Below are 14,251 nucleotides of genomic sequence, written 5' to 3' on the forward strand. Positions count from 1 at the left end.
TCATTGCAAAAATTTCTCATTGCTGCCTCCCACAGGAATCTGGGTGATGTCTCAGTTCTAGTGTGTCTGGCGCATAAGTTATTGCCTCACCATCTAGCTTATAATCAAACGGGAGAGCTCCTCCTCGGGTGGATTCCTCCTCTTGCTTCTCAATTAACAACGTTTTCCGGTTGTCTTTCCCCTCCCAAGAACAGGTTAATACACATTACTCACCCGTCTGCAATTGAAAACTCCACTTCCCGCCTGACTTGCATCGTTCATCTCGAGCTAGCCAGGTCGAACTCATTTTGATCTTTGATTTTTCTTAAAAAATAATTTATTTTCATGACATGTTAGTTCCTATTTAAGATTTTTTAGTCCTCTAATAGATGTTATAACAAAACTTCATAATAAAAATATCACAAGAGATTCTTCATGAAGATCGAATTAAATCTCAACAGGAAAATTGATGTTTTACCACCAATCACAAGTTCTATATTAGAAGCATTACTAATATAGGAAATTACGATCAAGGATTACTCGATCAACCCCCGTATACTTTCAATATATCAAAACATATCTTCAGAAGCTGTCTTTGCAGTAATCTGCTTTCTTGAACTGATATTTACATGTTCGTTTCCTATTAAAGACTTGCAATTTAAACCGTACAAGAACCTGTCTAGCTAGCTGTAGCAAACACCAAGACTCTCATTGCAACGAACGTGGAGAAGGAAGCCCTTGTTGATTAAAACATTCTTGCCCATGCATTTCCTCCTCTCATAATTAAATTATTGCATCAATCACTCCTTCTCGAACAAAGAAAAACAGTGGACAGTCGTGCGTATGGAATTTAGGACAAAGTCCATCCATTATACATGATGACCGGCCAAACTTAACTCGGACCGCGTGGTCGATTGTCTAAATTGAAGTCCATCAAGCACCGAAAACAATCCAAAACTTATCACTAAATTCGTTTGGGACACGTCCTAGCACACGATATTTGCAGTAAGAATCTCCATGGACTCTTCCTCTTGCACATGCGATTGGTCTTATCTATAAAAAATTACAATACATGCGTTGAAAATTGAAATGCTCTAAGACCAAGATGGAATGTTACTGTGAGCTCGATTTGACAATGACGAAGATAACCTCTTCTTCAAAGCTCATATAATTGACTGATTTAAAGATTTAATTAAAGCAAAAATTTAAGTTTGAAAGCAAAAATTAAAAGAATTAATTAAATTTAAGAAATTCATTAAACTTTTAATGGGTTTTGCAGATCAAGAACTCAATTAAAAAAAAATGAAGTTTGAAAGTCTAATTCAAATTAATTAGCAAAGATTAGAAGATTAGGGACACAATTGAAACTTTAAAAAACTAATTTGGGCAATCAGAGGCTTAATTGAGAGAAATTTGAAATATGAAGTTCAATTAAGGACCAAATTAAAGAAATCTGAAACCAATGACAACTTTGTAAAAAGTACTGAAATTTAAGGGTTCAATATTTGAAGAAGACTAAAGGTGAGATTCTAAGGAAACAGAAAGATTAGGGTTGATTGAGGGCTTCATTGCAAAGTTCCAAAGGTTCAGGGATCAAATTGAAAAAAACTATAATTTTACAATTCATTGTCTTCTTCCACACAAAAAAAAACAAAAGAAAAGGATGCCCAAGTATCCATTTTTCAGTCTTAATTTCTCCCTCACCTCTGCACCACACCACACAAATTTTATGCCAACTTACACCCTAGTACCTATACTTCACCCTAAACCAAAATTCTAGCTCTTATTGCACTAAAAACACCTGCAAACTCTCTCCCAAAAACACAATTTTATTTTAAATTGCACACGAACAAATTTCTAAAAAAATAAATCATATTTGCATAATTTAGCATATTAGAAAAATCATAAAAATAATCTTTTAATTTTGCATGCAAATTGAATTTAATAACTAGTTTATTAAAGTTATGAGAACTTGACCTACATTTCAAAAACATAAAAAATTTATTTTGTTTCTTTTAATATACGAGATTACAAGCTTATATGTAAGACATATTCTAGATATTAAATAAAATAATATATTTTTTCTTATTGATCACCAAAAAAAGTATAATCTGTACTCCTAAAATCAAACATAACCCTTCTAAAGTCTATGTCTTTCTATGACTAAATAACAAAAAAGAAGAATCAAGTAGTTTAAGGGTGAGCATTATCTAAAATCAAGTAAGTAGAGTCTTTTCTTACAATTGAGAATAAGTCTCGCTCAAAGCTTCTTCAACAATTTGTTTTAGCAAAAAAGTGGTAAAAGTGAAAATAAAAAATGAAAGTGAGAGTGACTAGGAGGGTTTATGATATGAATCTCATAATTACATGGTTACATAACCCACACACAATAAAGATAAATCCTAAAAATCCAAAGATTCAAGTTTCATAAAAGTGTGACACAAAAATTACTTGAATCAAAACACCAACATTATTGGCCTGTGAACCCCCATCCAACGATTAGCGAATCATGAATGAGAAGTATAAGGAAGAACATCACAAAGTTAGTTATATTTTAATAAGTTCAATTATCTTTTTTCGACTAAAGAGAAAAGTGTTGCATCACACAAAACACAAATTTATTCAAAACATCATGGCTCCAAAGCTAAGAATCTAAGTACAATCTAAATAACCTTATTTATAATAGGTGAAAAACATCCTAAGCAATTCTAGAAAAAAAATAATAAAAAATTTCTAAATAAAATATAATAAAAATTCTAAATCAACTAGGAAGTTAATGTAAATCTTGCATTGTAGCTTCTGGACCTTATTACAAGACCTTTCTAAAGTCGGATTGATCTGAGATTTAAACCCGATATAAAATAGGGCATAGAAACGTTTGGTAAAACTTCAATCGAATCTAATAGTTGAAAAAAAAACAATATACTTGTTGGTATAAAATTGTGCAATATGAGAAATCAACCCAAGAATCCTTATAAGAAAATAATTTTGGAATATTAAAAGAATCACTGCCACACCTGAAAACTATATTGTTACCCATAAAAAATCATTTTAGAACTAGTAAAAGTCTTAAAATTAATTATTAAACATCTTTGCATTATTAGGAAAAGAATCCTTTTCAAATATGAAGTCCATCAGTCAAAAAGTAACAAATAACAAAATTCATATTGCATCTTTTGACATGTATCATGATACCTTTTAGAACTTAGAATGGCCTAAAAATTTTTAAAAATATAGAACAATATGTTTGGAAAATCCTGGTAAAATTAAAGTTCAATCCAATGATGTAATTGAGAATTATGCTCTATAGAGTAAAACTAGACAATATTCACAATTAAGGTAAATTTTGAATTTTCTTGTTCAACCCTTTCTTGGATCATATCAATTTATAAAAGAAATATTTTTTCATCCTTATTGTTGGATGAATAACCCTTGATGTCACCACAAATCTCCAAAAAAAACTACTCAATTACTGCATTGAATTCATGCAGTCGTTTTCTCTTCCTAAAAAACTTTTTTTTAATGAGGGCAAACCACTTAATCATAAGAATCTCAACTATTCTATTTAAGATAATCTATCATATGAGGAAGGTAAAACCTCTCATTAAAAATTAAAAACCCTTCAAATCTTTACGTATTAAATACATAAAGACTTAGGGGGCTATTGATGAATCAAAATTTTTAGCATTCTATGAAAATTCATTTTTAAGTCTAAGTCCTTGTTTAGAAAGCCTTAAGACAGGGTGATAACCCATTGATAGGTGGGCGTGGCTTGCATCTATACCCAACATCTTTAGGAATGACAGAATGTTAGACCCAGATGACATGGGTCTAACTCACTTTCAGGTCCAACATTTTTAAGCGTGGCCACGAGTTGAGCTTATGGGCATAAGTCTGGTGAGTTGCCAAACCTAGTGCCTTTGAGTGTGGCTGCCTGTCAAATCTAACTGGACACGAGTCTAGCAAGTTCCCAAACTCAACATCCTTGAACTCAGCTACGTGCTAAACTCAAACGAACATAGGCCTGGCAAGTTTCCAGACTCCCCACCCTTAGGCCTAGCACCGTGCCGAGCCTAAATAGGTATGGGGTTGGCTAGTTGCCAAAACCAATGCTCTTGGGCCTGGTTGCGTGTCGAGCCCAATAAGACACAGGTCTAACGAGTTGCCAATCTCAATGCCTTTGAACTCGACTACATGTTGAGCCTAATAGAACATGGTTCTGACAAGCTGTCAAACCCACAGCCCTTGGACTCGGTATAGTGTCGAGTCCAAGTGGGTATGAGTCTTTTGAGCTATTAGACCTAGTGCCCTTAGGTTTGGTTGTGTGCCAAAACCAAATTGAGGATTGGTTTGGAAACCTTCCCGACCCATTGACCTTGGGCTTGGCTGTGTGCCAAGCCTAATTGGGCATAAGTCTAGTGTGTTGCCAAATCTAACGCTCTTGAGCTTAACTACATGCCAAACCAAGTGGGCATGAGTTTAGCTCGTTGCTATACCCATCGACTGTGGGCTTGACAGTGAGCCAATCACAAAAAGATTAAGGTTTGGAGATCATTATATGCCTCATGTTGGGTCGTAAGACTCTATTTGCTTATTCTTATTACTTTTAACTTAAAATGTTAATGTCATGGATATTTGTCTTTCATTAATATTTGTATAAGGGATATTTATCCTTCATTAATTTATCAGTGTAAAATTACACTTCAGCCCTTCCACTTAAACTAAGGAACAAGATTCATAGATTATAAATACCTCATGTATCACACATAAGGAGTTCACAATCTATATTCTCTACAAAAATACCTTCTTGATTTCAGAGTATTTATCGTATCAAAACTCAGAACAAACACTCTTGTTCTTAAGAATAAATGCTCATTCTCTCATTTATTATAACCATTTGCTTATAGGTCATTAACCTTGTCATCCAAGAATCCTCAAATCCCACTAAAGAGAACTATTTTGCATAATACAGGCTTTCTACAAGAAGCTACGAGTTTCATAAACAACAAAAACATAGGCTATCTTGTTGTAGCATGTGATTAACATATAATTCAACTGTTAAAAAACCTATTCCTAAGCACTTTGTATTTTAGAATATCATCACTAATTAGAGTTGTAATTTGTCAAATCATAAAAGAAACATATAATTTTACCATGTTCTATTTAATTTAGTTTCAGAAAATTGTTATATTACCCGGATAAATAACATTTTGGTATCAAGTTTGGTTGAACCCGACAGACTCTAGCATAGTTGCAAGCTTGAAATAAACAAGTGTACACATTGAAAGATATTACTAAATTAAATATTAATAAATAGAAGGAGAAAAAATAAAGAGAGAACTAGGGATGCCACTGGTAAGAGAAAGTCATTGGTAGTTACAAGGTTTTTTTTTTTTATTTTTTATATATGTGTAAGATTGAGAGAGAACCTTAAGTTCTATCGGTATCATCATCAATGTTATCCTTAATTCACAATTGAACCTTAAGTTCTATAATCCCTTACAGTTTTAGTAATATGATCACGAAGAGAAATCTATTTAATATTTTTTTTCCCTCTTTATAACATTTCTTTTTGTACTAAAAAATACTATGATTTTTTTTTTACCTTTGTATAAATATTAAAGCTCTTCTTTTTATTTTTTCTTTTTTAATTAAACCTACTCTTTTTTTTTTATCTTTTTATTTTTTTAATTTCATTATTTCTTTCTCAGTTTCATCCTTCATTTTTCTTGATAGTCATAGAAGTAGTTTTTTTTAACCGATCAAATCACTATATCACATTGAGACAACTCTCACACAATTTAATTTAAAATCCTAATTAGATAAGAAGTTGAGTTGAAAGATATATTTCTATCAATTTTTTTTAATTTTATTTTCAAATTATTTTTTAAATAAAAATTTTGATTTAATTTGTAACTCGAGTTTCTAAACTAATGTTTTTTAAAAAACGATTCCATATTCGTTGGTTTGCTTAAACTAAATTTGACTGTAGGTAAACATAAATTCAGTACTGGATTGTGTTTAATAAGGGGTGATTGAGAGTGTGGTAGCGGTTATTTTTCAAAATACTTTTTACCTGGAAATACATTAAAATAAATTTTTTAATTTTTAAAATTATTTTTTTACATCATTACATCAAAAAGAATTTAAAAATAAAAAAATAATTAAATAATTTGCTTACGGATAGAATTAAGTTTTTATTATTATTATTGTAAAGATGCAATCACATGATGTGACTTATTTTACTCTCATTCCGCTGTCCTCCAAAGGTTCCGAGAATGGATTGAAAACGAGTGAAAGGAAGGTGAAAGGAAGATGTGTCTGTATTTTCCTACCATCCATCCAAAGAATAATGAAAAAGAAATTCAGCTGGCTGAAACCCACCTTTGAACCAATTAGCCCCATGGGCATAGAAAATGGGAGTTAATTATAAATTATTCCCTCTAGTTTTGATAAATGAATTAAGTATTCCGTTTCACTTCAAAAACTATTTATTTACTCATTTTCATCTATTTTCTTTTCTTTTCATTTTTTTTACTTTTTTTTAAAAAATAGATATTATAAAACAATATATAATGAGTGTTTGTTTTTATATTACCATGTGTTTTTTTAAAGTGTTTTTCTCCTAAAAAAACATAAAATTGATTTGAATACTTTTAATGTGATGATAAAATAAAAAAAAAAAAATTATTTTAATATATTTTTATTTAAAAAATATTTTTAAAAATCACCCCTTACCGGTTCTAAACCCACATATAATTTGAACCAGGATGCATGCATATATATATATATATACTAATTAGTCAAACCCTTGAGACAAGGTTCGGCTAAATCAACATCATCCAAATATAAAAATCTATTTTTATGTAATATTTACTGGCCAGCAACTTCACCTAATATAAAACAAATATATATAATTTGGGATTCTACACTTAAATGTATATAAAACCCTCTTTTTCCCACTTCCACTTGAGAAATTTGAAACCAGCATGCATGCATATATACTAATTAGTCAAGCTCTTGAGATAAGGTTCGGCTATCATTTCAAATTCAAAGTCAGTGCAAGCTAAGAGAAGGCAATTTTTACAGAAATCCCTCCTTACGCTTTAGAGGGAAAAGAATCTAAACAAAAGAAATATACCAGTTTTAAATCAATATCTTATTTGAAAATGTTCAAACAATTTGAATGTGAAAACTAACTGTCAAAACAAAAATATTTTGAATCCCAATGCCAAATTAAGGATGAAAACATCAATGGCTAGCCTCCTTTAAAGACCACCGACAATTAATAACTAATGATATGGATGTACAAGATGATAAAAGATCTGACCAGCTGCTAGCAATGACAGTAAAGTTTGTACTGATTCGGAAGAAAAAAGAGATGGGCTACCAACCTGTAATGAAATCTCAAAACTAAACGACATAGACAACAGAAAACGACATCAATTTGATCATCTAGCCATTTGCATGCATGGACTGATCATCATGGAAAGAGACAACAATCTCCATTCGGCCACCCATTGTTTCACTTCCATTTGGAAATCTTTCACCAAAAAAGACGTTTATATATTTCTGGCAAGTCAATGAACGTAAAAAACTTGGAAACAAGTTATTTGCAGACAAAATTCTTAGCCCCTAGATTCAACCTCTGTTTGACTTTAATCAGTGTTTGGTTAACAAAATAGATAGAGATAATCGTTTATTTTTTCTTTTAACACAAAAAAAAATTATTTTAAGACTATCATAAAAAAAATATTTATTTTTAGTTCTCTGAAATCAAAATACTTTTCTACTCACAAAGAAACTGCCGATTCTCCTCTTACATATATAATCTTAAAATGTTTTTTTTATAACCTTAAAATTAATATTTGTCTGAACACGTTATATATGAAGTGTTTAATTTTTTTTATTCCCTGCATTATCTCTTACAAGTGGCATTTTGAGTTTCTTGTCTGAAAGGAAAGTTCTGAGAATCTATAGCATTCTTTTCCTGACGCAAGCCCTCTTGTTCCTGCACATGTACGACATCCTTTTCTCCCCTATATATGGTGTCCCAAGTTTATATTCTTTTCTTTAAGCATCCCTATTTTTCCTTTTTGTGTGTTAATTCTTTCTTCTAAATCACTTTGTTAATTTCTGACACCAAGCAGTGTATGGCTGGTTCAAGATTAGGCCAATGGCCGTGTCTTGTTGTTTGCATACTGATATTGCTCAAGGCAGAAGGAGCTAGCATTCCCATTACTATTGTCGAGACTGCTGTTTCAAGCGGAGCTGGTGAGCAACTCACAAGCTCATTTGTTTTGTGCTAATGAATATACAGTACGTGTTTTTAATCTTTTTTTTTTTTTTTCTAATCTGTTGTCACTGTGATTTACTGTGCAGTTTGCTTAGATGGGAGTCCGCCAGGTTACCACTTTGACAAAGGATCTGGTTCTGGGATTGATAACTGGTTGGTTCACATGGAGGTTAGTTCTTATTGGCCTTGATCTTCTTTCTTGCTAGCTATACTATGGAGTAGCCTGATGAATTTGATTAAATATGATAAATGGGATGTTAATAATGATAGTTGTATATATGAGTTTGATCTACTTAATTATAACTTTTCTTCTTGTGAAATGGGGGTCAACAGGGAGGAGGATGGTGTGAGAGTGTTGAGTCCTGTGTTTCTCGTAGGGACACTTTCAGGGGTTCTTCATCGAAAATGGAGAAGACAATGGGGTTCTCTGGCATACTGGGCAGCAAGCAAGCAGCTAATCCTGGTAGCTAGGATTCAACAGTTACTGGTTTAGATCTTGTTATCAATCTGTATAGCAGCTTAATTAAGTAATTGGGTTCTGTTTGAATGTGTAGACTTCTATAACTGGAATAGAATCAAAGTCAGATACTGTGATGGTTCATCATTTACTGGTGATGTCGAAGCTGTCGATCCGGTAATAAGCTTGTTGACTTAGTTGCCTTGAAACTTCAAAGATTTCTTCTACAGATGAAAATTCTAAATTGTTGTATATGAACTGAAGTAGCATTTGATTTTCTGGACCAGGAAACTAAGCTTTACTTCAGGGGAGAGAGGGTTTGGCAGGCTGTAATTGATGAACTACTGGCGAAAGGAATGCAAAATGCTCGAAATGTACAACTCCTTTTCAATAACTACTACTGAGCCTTATTTACTTGCGTTTTATCCCTTTATTCTCTTGGGATAACCTGTCGGGACTTGTCAATGACAGGCTATTCTTTCCGGATGTTCTGCTGGTGGATTGGCTGCTATTTTGCATTGTGATAAATTCCAATCCCTCCTGCCTGCAACTGCTAGAGTAAAATGTGTTTCTGATGCTGGTTATTTTATTCACGGGTAATTAAGCTCATATACCAAGAACAGATCCAATCTCCCTTTGTTTAACTGCGAGAATCTTCTATATAAGTTTTTTTTTTAATATAATTTTCTTGACAGGACGGACATTTCTGGAGGGTCTCGAATTGAATCCTTCTTCGGTCAAGTCGTTAAAACTCATGTAACTCTCTATTCTATCTATGATAATTGTTTCTATGTTATTCTGAGTTTCTGACCTTGCTGTAATGTGCATGTAATTGAATTCTTTCCCTTCTCTTGTTGTTGACTTGTGAATTTGATTTACTAGAGTTACCTTTTCATTCTGTTTCTCTATGTTTTCTGCAGGGATCAGCAAAGAATTTGCCTGCATCATGCACTTCAAAAATGAATCCGGAGTTGGTAATGAAGGCTATTCTAATATTGACCTGGTACCTCTCTTCATCATTTCTTCTCCAGTCTCACAATTCCTTTCTTGTTATTGCAGTGTTTCTTCCCACAATATGTGGCGCAGACTATGCGAACACCACTTTTCATCATAAACTCAGCTTACGATTCCTGGCAGGTTAGCAAATTTCTGCTTCTCAGTAAAGATTTTTGTTCAATATCTCTTTTTTTGCAAACATTTTCTTATCGTTCAACTATATATCTTCCTCTTGTTGTTATATCTTTCTTGAAAGACGGCGGAAATGGCAAGGATTGTGGCTTCATGTATGCTAACTTGTTACTCAGTTAATCTGAATCATTGTGCACCCCAACCCACACAATGATTCCCAAAAGATCACACAACTGAGCAATTTTATGCGACACATATCTCTTCGTGTGTTATCTGATCTTCCATCTTTTCGTATTCGTTCAGATAAAAAACATCCTTGCACCAACAGCTGTTGATTCCAAAAAAGAATGGAAGGACTGCAAGCTTGATTTGAAAAAATGCTCAGCTAGTCAACTCCAGACCGTGCAAGGTGATCATTTCCAAAGCTTATGTCCCCTTATTAATCAATAACCAAATTTCAGAGTTTCGTTTTTCGAGAGCATTTCTTGGTTCTTGATGGGAAATTAAGTGAAGTCTATCGGCTTGGTTTTCCTTTGCGCCAACAGAAGTTTTATTTTGGATTGCATTTTCAGATTACAGGACACAATTCTTAAAAGCAGTGGATACTGGACTTGGCAGCTCTTCAACAAGAGGATTGTGGATAGATTCTTGCTATGCTCACTGCCAATCTGGGTCGGTATCTACCTGGTTAAGTGATAAATCTCCCGAAGTGGGCGATACGGTAATGACTGGCATATCTTCCTTTTATTTACCTTATTTCCACCATTTATAATCTTATATTGATTGCTTCTGCATTCCTACTAATCCTTGTATCGGCTCTTTTTACTGCAGAAAATGGGAAAGGCTGTTGGAGATTGGTTCTACGACCGAAGTGCCATGGAAAAAATCGATTGCCCTTACCCTTGCAACCCTACTTGTGTCACTGTTGATTCTGAATCGTAAGAGCAGTCAACTAACGCAGATTTATTGATAATAAGAAATATTACCAATCTCATGAGTCGTGGTTATAAGCTACAATCAGCTAGAGTAAGAGTATTGCTTGTGATGTTGTTACCAAGCCTTCAAAATAAAGATCATTGCACAGAACATATCTGTGTGTTCTGTCATTGATTATGTAATACCTGTTCAATAATCATTATTATACGTGTAATTTGTTTCTAATTAGCGGTTCGATAGCTAGACAATGAGCCTTCTTCTTTGCAAATTTTACTATTTTATTTTTGAACAAGTTGAACAGAACAGGTATTACAAGTGATTGAATTATCAAATACTTGTGTTATTAAATGACCGCTAAAGTTTGATATTAATTCTACTTTTAAGATAAAGATCTAATTATATCTATATATATAAAAAAATAATTTGTCCTTAATAATCTTTTTAAAATTCTCATCCCATCACCTTTATCATTAGCATTAAAGGAATATATTGATTATTTTTACCAAGAATAATGAGGTTTAACAAATCCTAGTCTATGAATAAGATAACCTGATTCAGATTATACTTTAATAACTAAAAGACCTAACAAAAATTTGATCTTGAAAATTAAAAATATTATCAGAATCGTCTAACGCTATACTCGACATGGTTCATAAACATGTATAGTTATAAAGATGAGAAAAGATAGTTCAAATTTTATATTATTGGATTTTAATTGGGTTTATTATTAGGATTAATGTTATTTTACTGAACATTTTATTTGGCGGGCTATAAGATTAATTATTGGTTGTGTTTAGAGTTTTATTATTATTTATATATAGTTTTTTTTATATATTATAATTAGTTTATGATGAATTAATAAAAGTTAAAAAGTTGTAGACTTCTCATCCTCCTCTCTTTCCCTTCTCTTCTTCAACCCCCAACTTCTTCTTCCTAACTCTTCTTCTTCCTTTCTTTTTCTCTTCCCCTTTTTTACTTCTCTTCAAATCTCTTTGTTCCGCATCATGACAACCATATGTCATTACATCAATTTGTTAAAATCCTTAAGATTAGTGACGTGGAAGTTAAGGAAGCTGTTAACTAGCTAGAAGCAATTAGCATGTGATAATTGTAGAGTATTGCAGTGGAGGTATAACAAAACCTTAGCATGTGGAAGATTAGCTGGTTAGGTTATTAGAGTTAGCTATAATCGTTAATGGTTAAATTTGTTAGTAGTTATCAAATATAAGCAATAATCCAGGAACTTGTATATAAGCTAGAATAATGAATGAGGAAGGCATGAAATGAATGAAGTAACATTTTATGTATCAACTCTTCTTCTTCTTCTCTCTTATTTCTTTATGAGACTGAACTTGTTTGGTTGTAACCTAACAATTGGTATTAGATACAAGATTCAAGGTTACTGGAACCAAAGCATAGATTGATAGCAACGATGATTGATAATAGCAAAATAAAGGTCTTAGAGGAGCATAACATGAAGGTGGACGAGCAGATCCAACAAATAAATCAGAAACTACAAGAAATGATAGATAAGCTAAAATTGAAAATAAATTCTATTATAATGACATTAAAGACTTTTGCTAAAAACAAAGAGATTGAGAAAGAAAAAAGGCTTGGCCAAGAATTAGATGAATTTTTTTCTCATCTAAAAGTTAATCTGAGAAAAGAAAGTAGAGAAAATTCGAAAGTATAGAAATGAGGGTATAATGGAAATTAGCCTGAGGTGAAATTAACAACCTTTTGTGGAGAAAATCCAAGATGTTAGTTGAGAATATGTACAGGGTTTTTCAAGATAAACTCTATACTAGTTCAATAGTGGGTAGAAATGGCTTTTATATACTTGGATGGCAAGACAAAGGTGTGGTACGAAGGATTTTTATGTGAAAGGGAATATGTGATTGAAAAGGAAGAGTTTACAAAGGTTTTTTGTATAAAATTTGGTAATACGAAGGATGTTGTTGAAGAATTCAACAAGCTAGTGCAAGAAAAAAGAGTTAAAAAGTATGTGAAGAGGTTTGGAGAGCTTAAGTCATTAACATTGTGTTTAATCCATCCTTACCAAAGGCTTATTACATTTCAAGTTTCTTGAGTAAATTAAAATAGGATATTAGACCTATGCTCAAAATACTCAAGTCAGTAACTCTAATGAAGGCTTTTAATAGAGCAATGGCAAGAGAAAACAAATAATATCATGGCAAAGAAGTCAAAGGTTTTGCCAAGAAACAACTTCTCCTATAAAGCTAACAAGATAACAAACAATGCTTCATCGATCAAAACCTTATAATCATTCAAAGGCAAAGATAATAGAAGGGCCAAAATATCATGTCAAGAGTTCACATGATTAAAGACGAAGGTTGGGTCAGTGTTTTAGATATGAGAATAAATATGTATTAGGCCATCAATGAAATAGTAAAGGCTTACATATGATGAAAAGCATGAAGCATGAGCATGAAGAATTTTTTGAAGTGGCTAAGGGAGAAAACAATGTGATTGTAGGTGAAGAAATAAGGAGTATGAGTCATTATTGAATGCATTAGCAGAAAACTATGTTCATAACGCTATAAAAATCAAAGGGAGTTGCCAAGAAAGGAACCTGAATGTTCTAATTGACAGTGAAAGCATCCATAGTTTCATTGACATCAAAGTGGTGAAAGAAATCAAAGTCATTATGTTAAAACCATTGTTCTAGCAGTAATTGTAGCAAATAGGAGAGTGGTAAGGTGTGATTCCAAGTGTTCCAAGTTGACTTGGTTCATGTAAAAATATGAATTTTAAGATGAGTTAAAGATATTAAAGCTTATAAGGTGTGATCTAGTTTTGGGAGTATGTCGGTTAAGAAGATATTCCCCTATTTTATTTGATTTCATTAAAATATTATCTTTTAAAAAAGAATGAATGATGATTGAACTTAAAAAGTTAAAAAGGATGCAGAATTCTAAATAGTCACAAAAACAAAAATACAGAAGAACTTGAAGGAAGTCATTTATAGATTAATATTTTTTTTTTTGTTGAAGCAGTAAAGGAATTAATGGTGGATGAACAAGATGCAGTAGTCTAAGAATTGCTAAAAGAATTTAAAGGAGTTCTTTTAGAATAAACTTAATTGCCACTAGTAAAAACCTTGGATTATAGGATTCCTTTAGTTATTAAAGCCAAACCTGTGAATATAAGGCTTTACAAGAGCTCTTATATGCATAAGAAAGAAATTGAAGAATTGGTGAAGGAAATGTTGATTAATGGATTAATCCAACACAATTCCAGTTTTTTCGCCTCTTCAATCTTGCTTGTCAAGAAGAAATATGGTTCTTGGAGATACTATATTTATTATAGACAACTTAATGATTTAACAAGCAATAATAAGTTTTCAATTTTCATAATCAATGATCTTATGGACGAGTTGCATGGATCTTAGTTCTTCTTGAAGTTGGATCTTAAGGTAGGCTACCATTAAGTGA

General features: G+C 32.3%; 1 protein-coding gene across 2 annotated transcripts; it reads left to right on the forward strand.

Annotated features, from left to right (window-relative positions):
* Positions 1–7,797: 7,797 nt before the first annotated feature.
* LOC133699244 (pectin acetylesterase 11-like) lies at positions 7,798–11,021 on the forward strand. 2 transcript variants are annotated; one of them, XM_062122417.1, is made up of 13 exons: positions 7,798–7,998; positions 8,130–8,253; positions 8,362–8,444; positions 8,609–8,738; positions 8,830–8,909; positions 9,020–9,106; positions 9,204–9,328; positions 9,428–9,488; positions 9,653–9,706; positions 9,792–9,869; positions 10,164–10,269; positions 10,433–10,581; positions 10,692–11,021. In XM_062122417.1, exons 2-13 carry the CDS (start codon positions 8,133–8,135, stop codon positions 10,800–10,802), a joined length of 1,185 nt encoding a protein of 394 aa, XP_061978401.1. In that variant the 5' UTR covers positions 7,798–7,998; positions 8,130–8,132; the 3' UTR covers positions 10,803–11,021. The 2 variants fall into 2 exon arrangements, with proteins under 2 accessions (XP_061978401.1, XP_061978402.1); XM_062122418.1 differs by lacking the exon at positions 7,798–7,998 and having other exon boundaries at positions 8,045–8,253.
* Positions 11,022–14,251: the final 3,230 nt, after the last annotated feature.

This window comes from Populus nigra, chromosome 7 (assembly GCF_951802175.1).
Source record: "Populus nigra chromosome 7, ddPopNigr1.1, whole genome shotgun sequence".
Taxonomy (NCBI): Eukaryota; Viridiplantae; Streptophyta; class Magnoliopsida; order Malpighiales; family Salicaceae; genus Populus; species Populus nigra.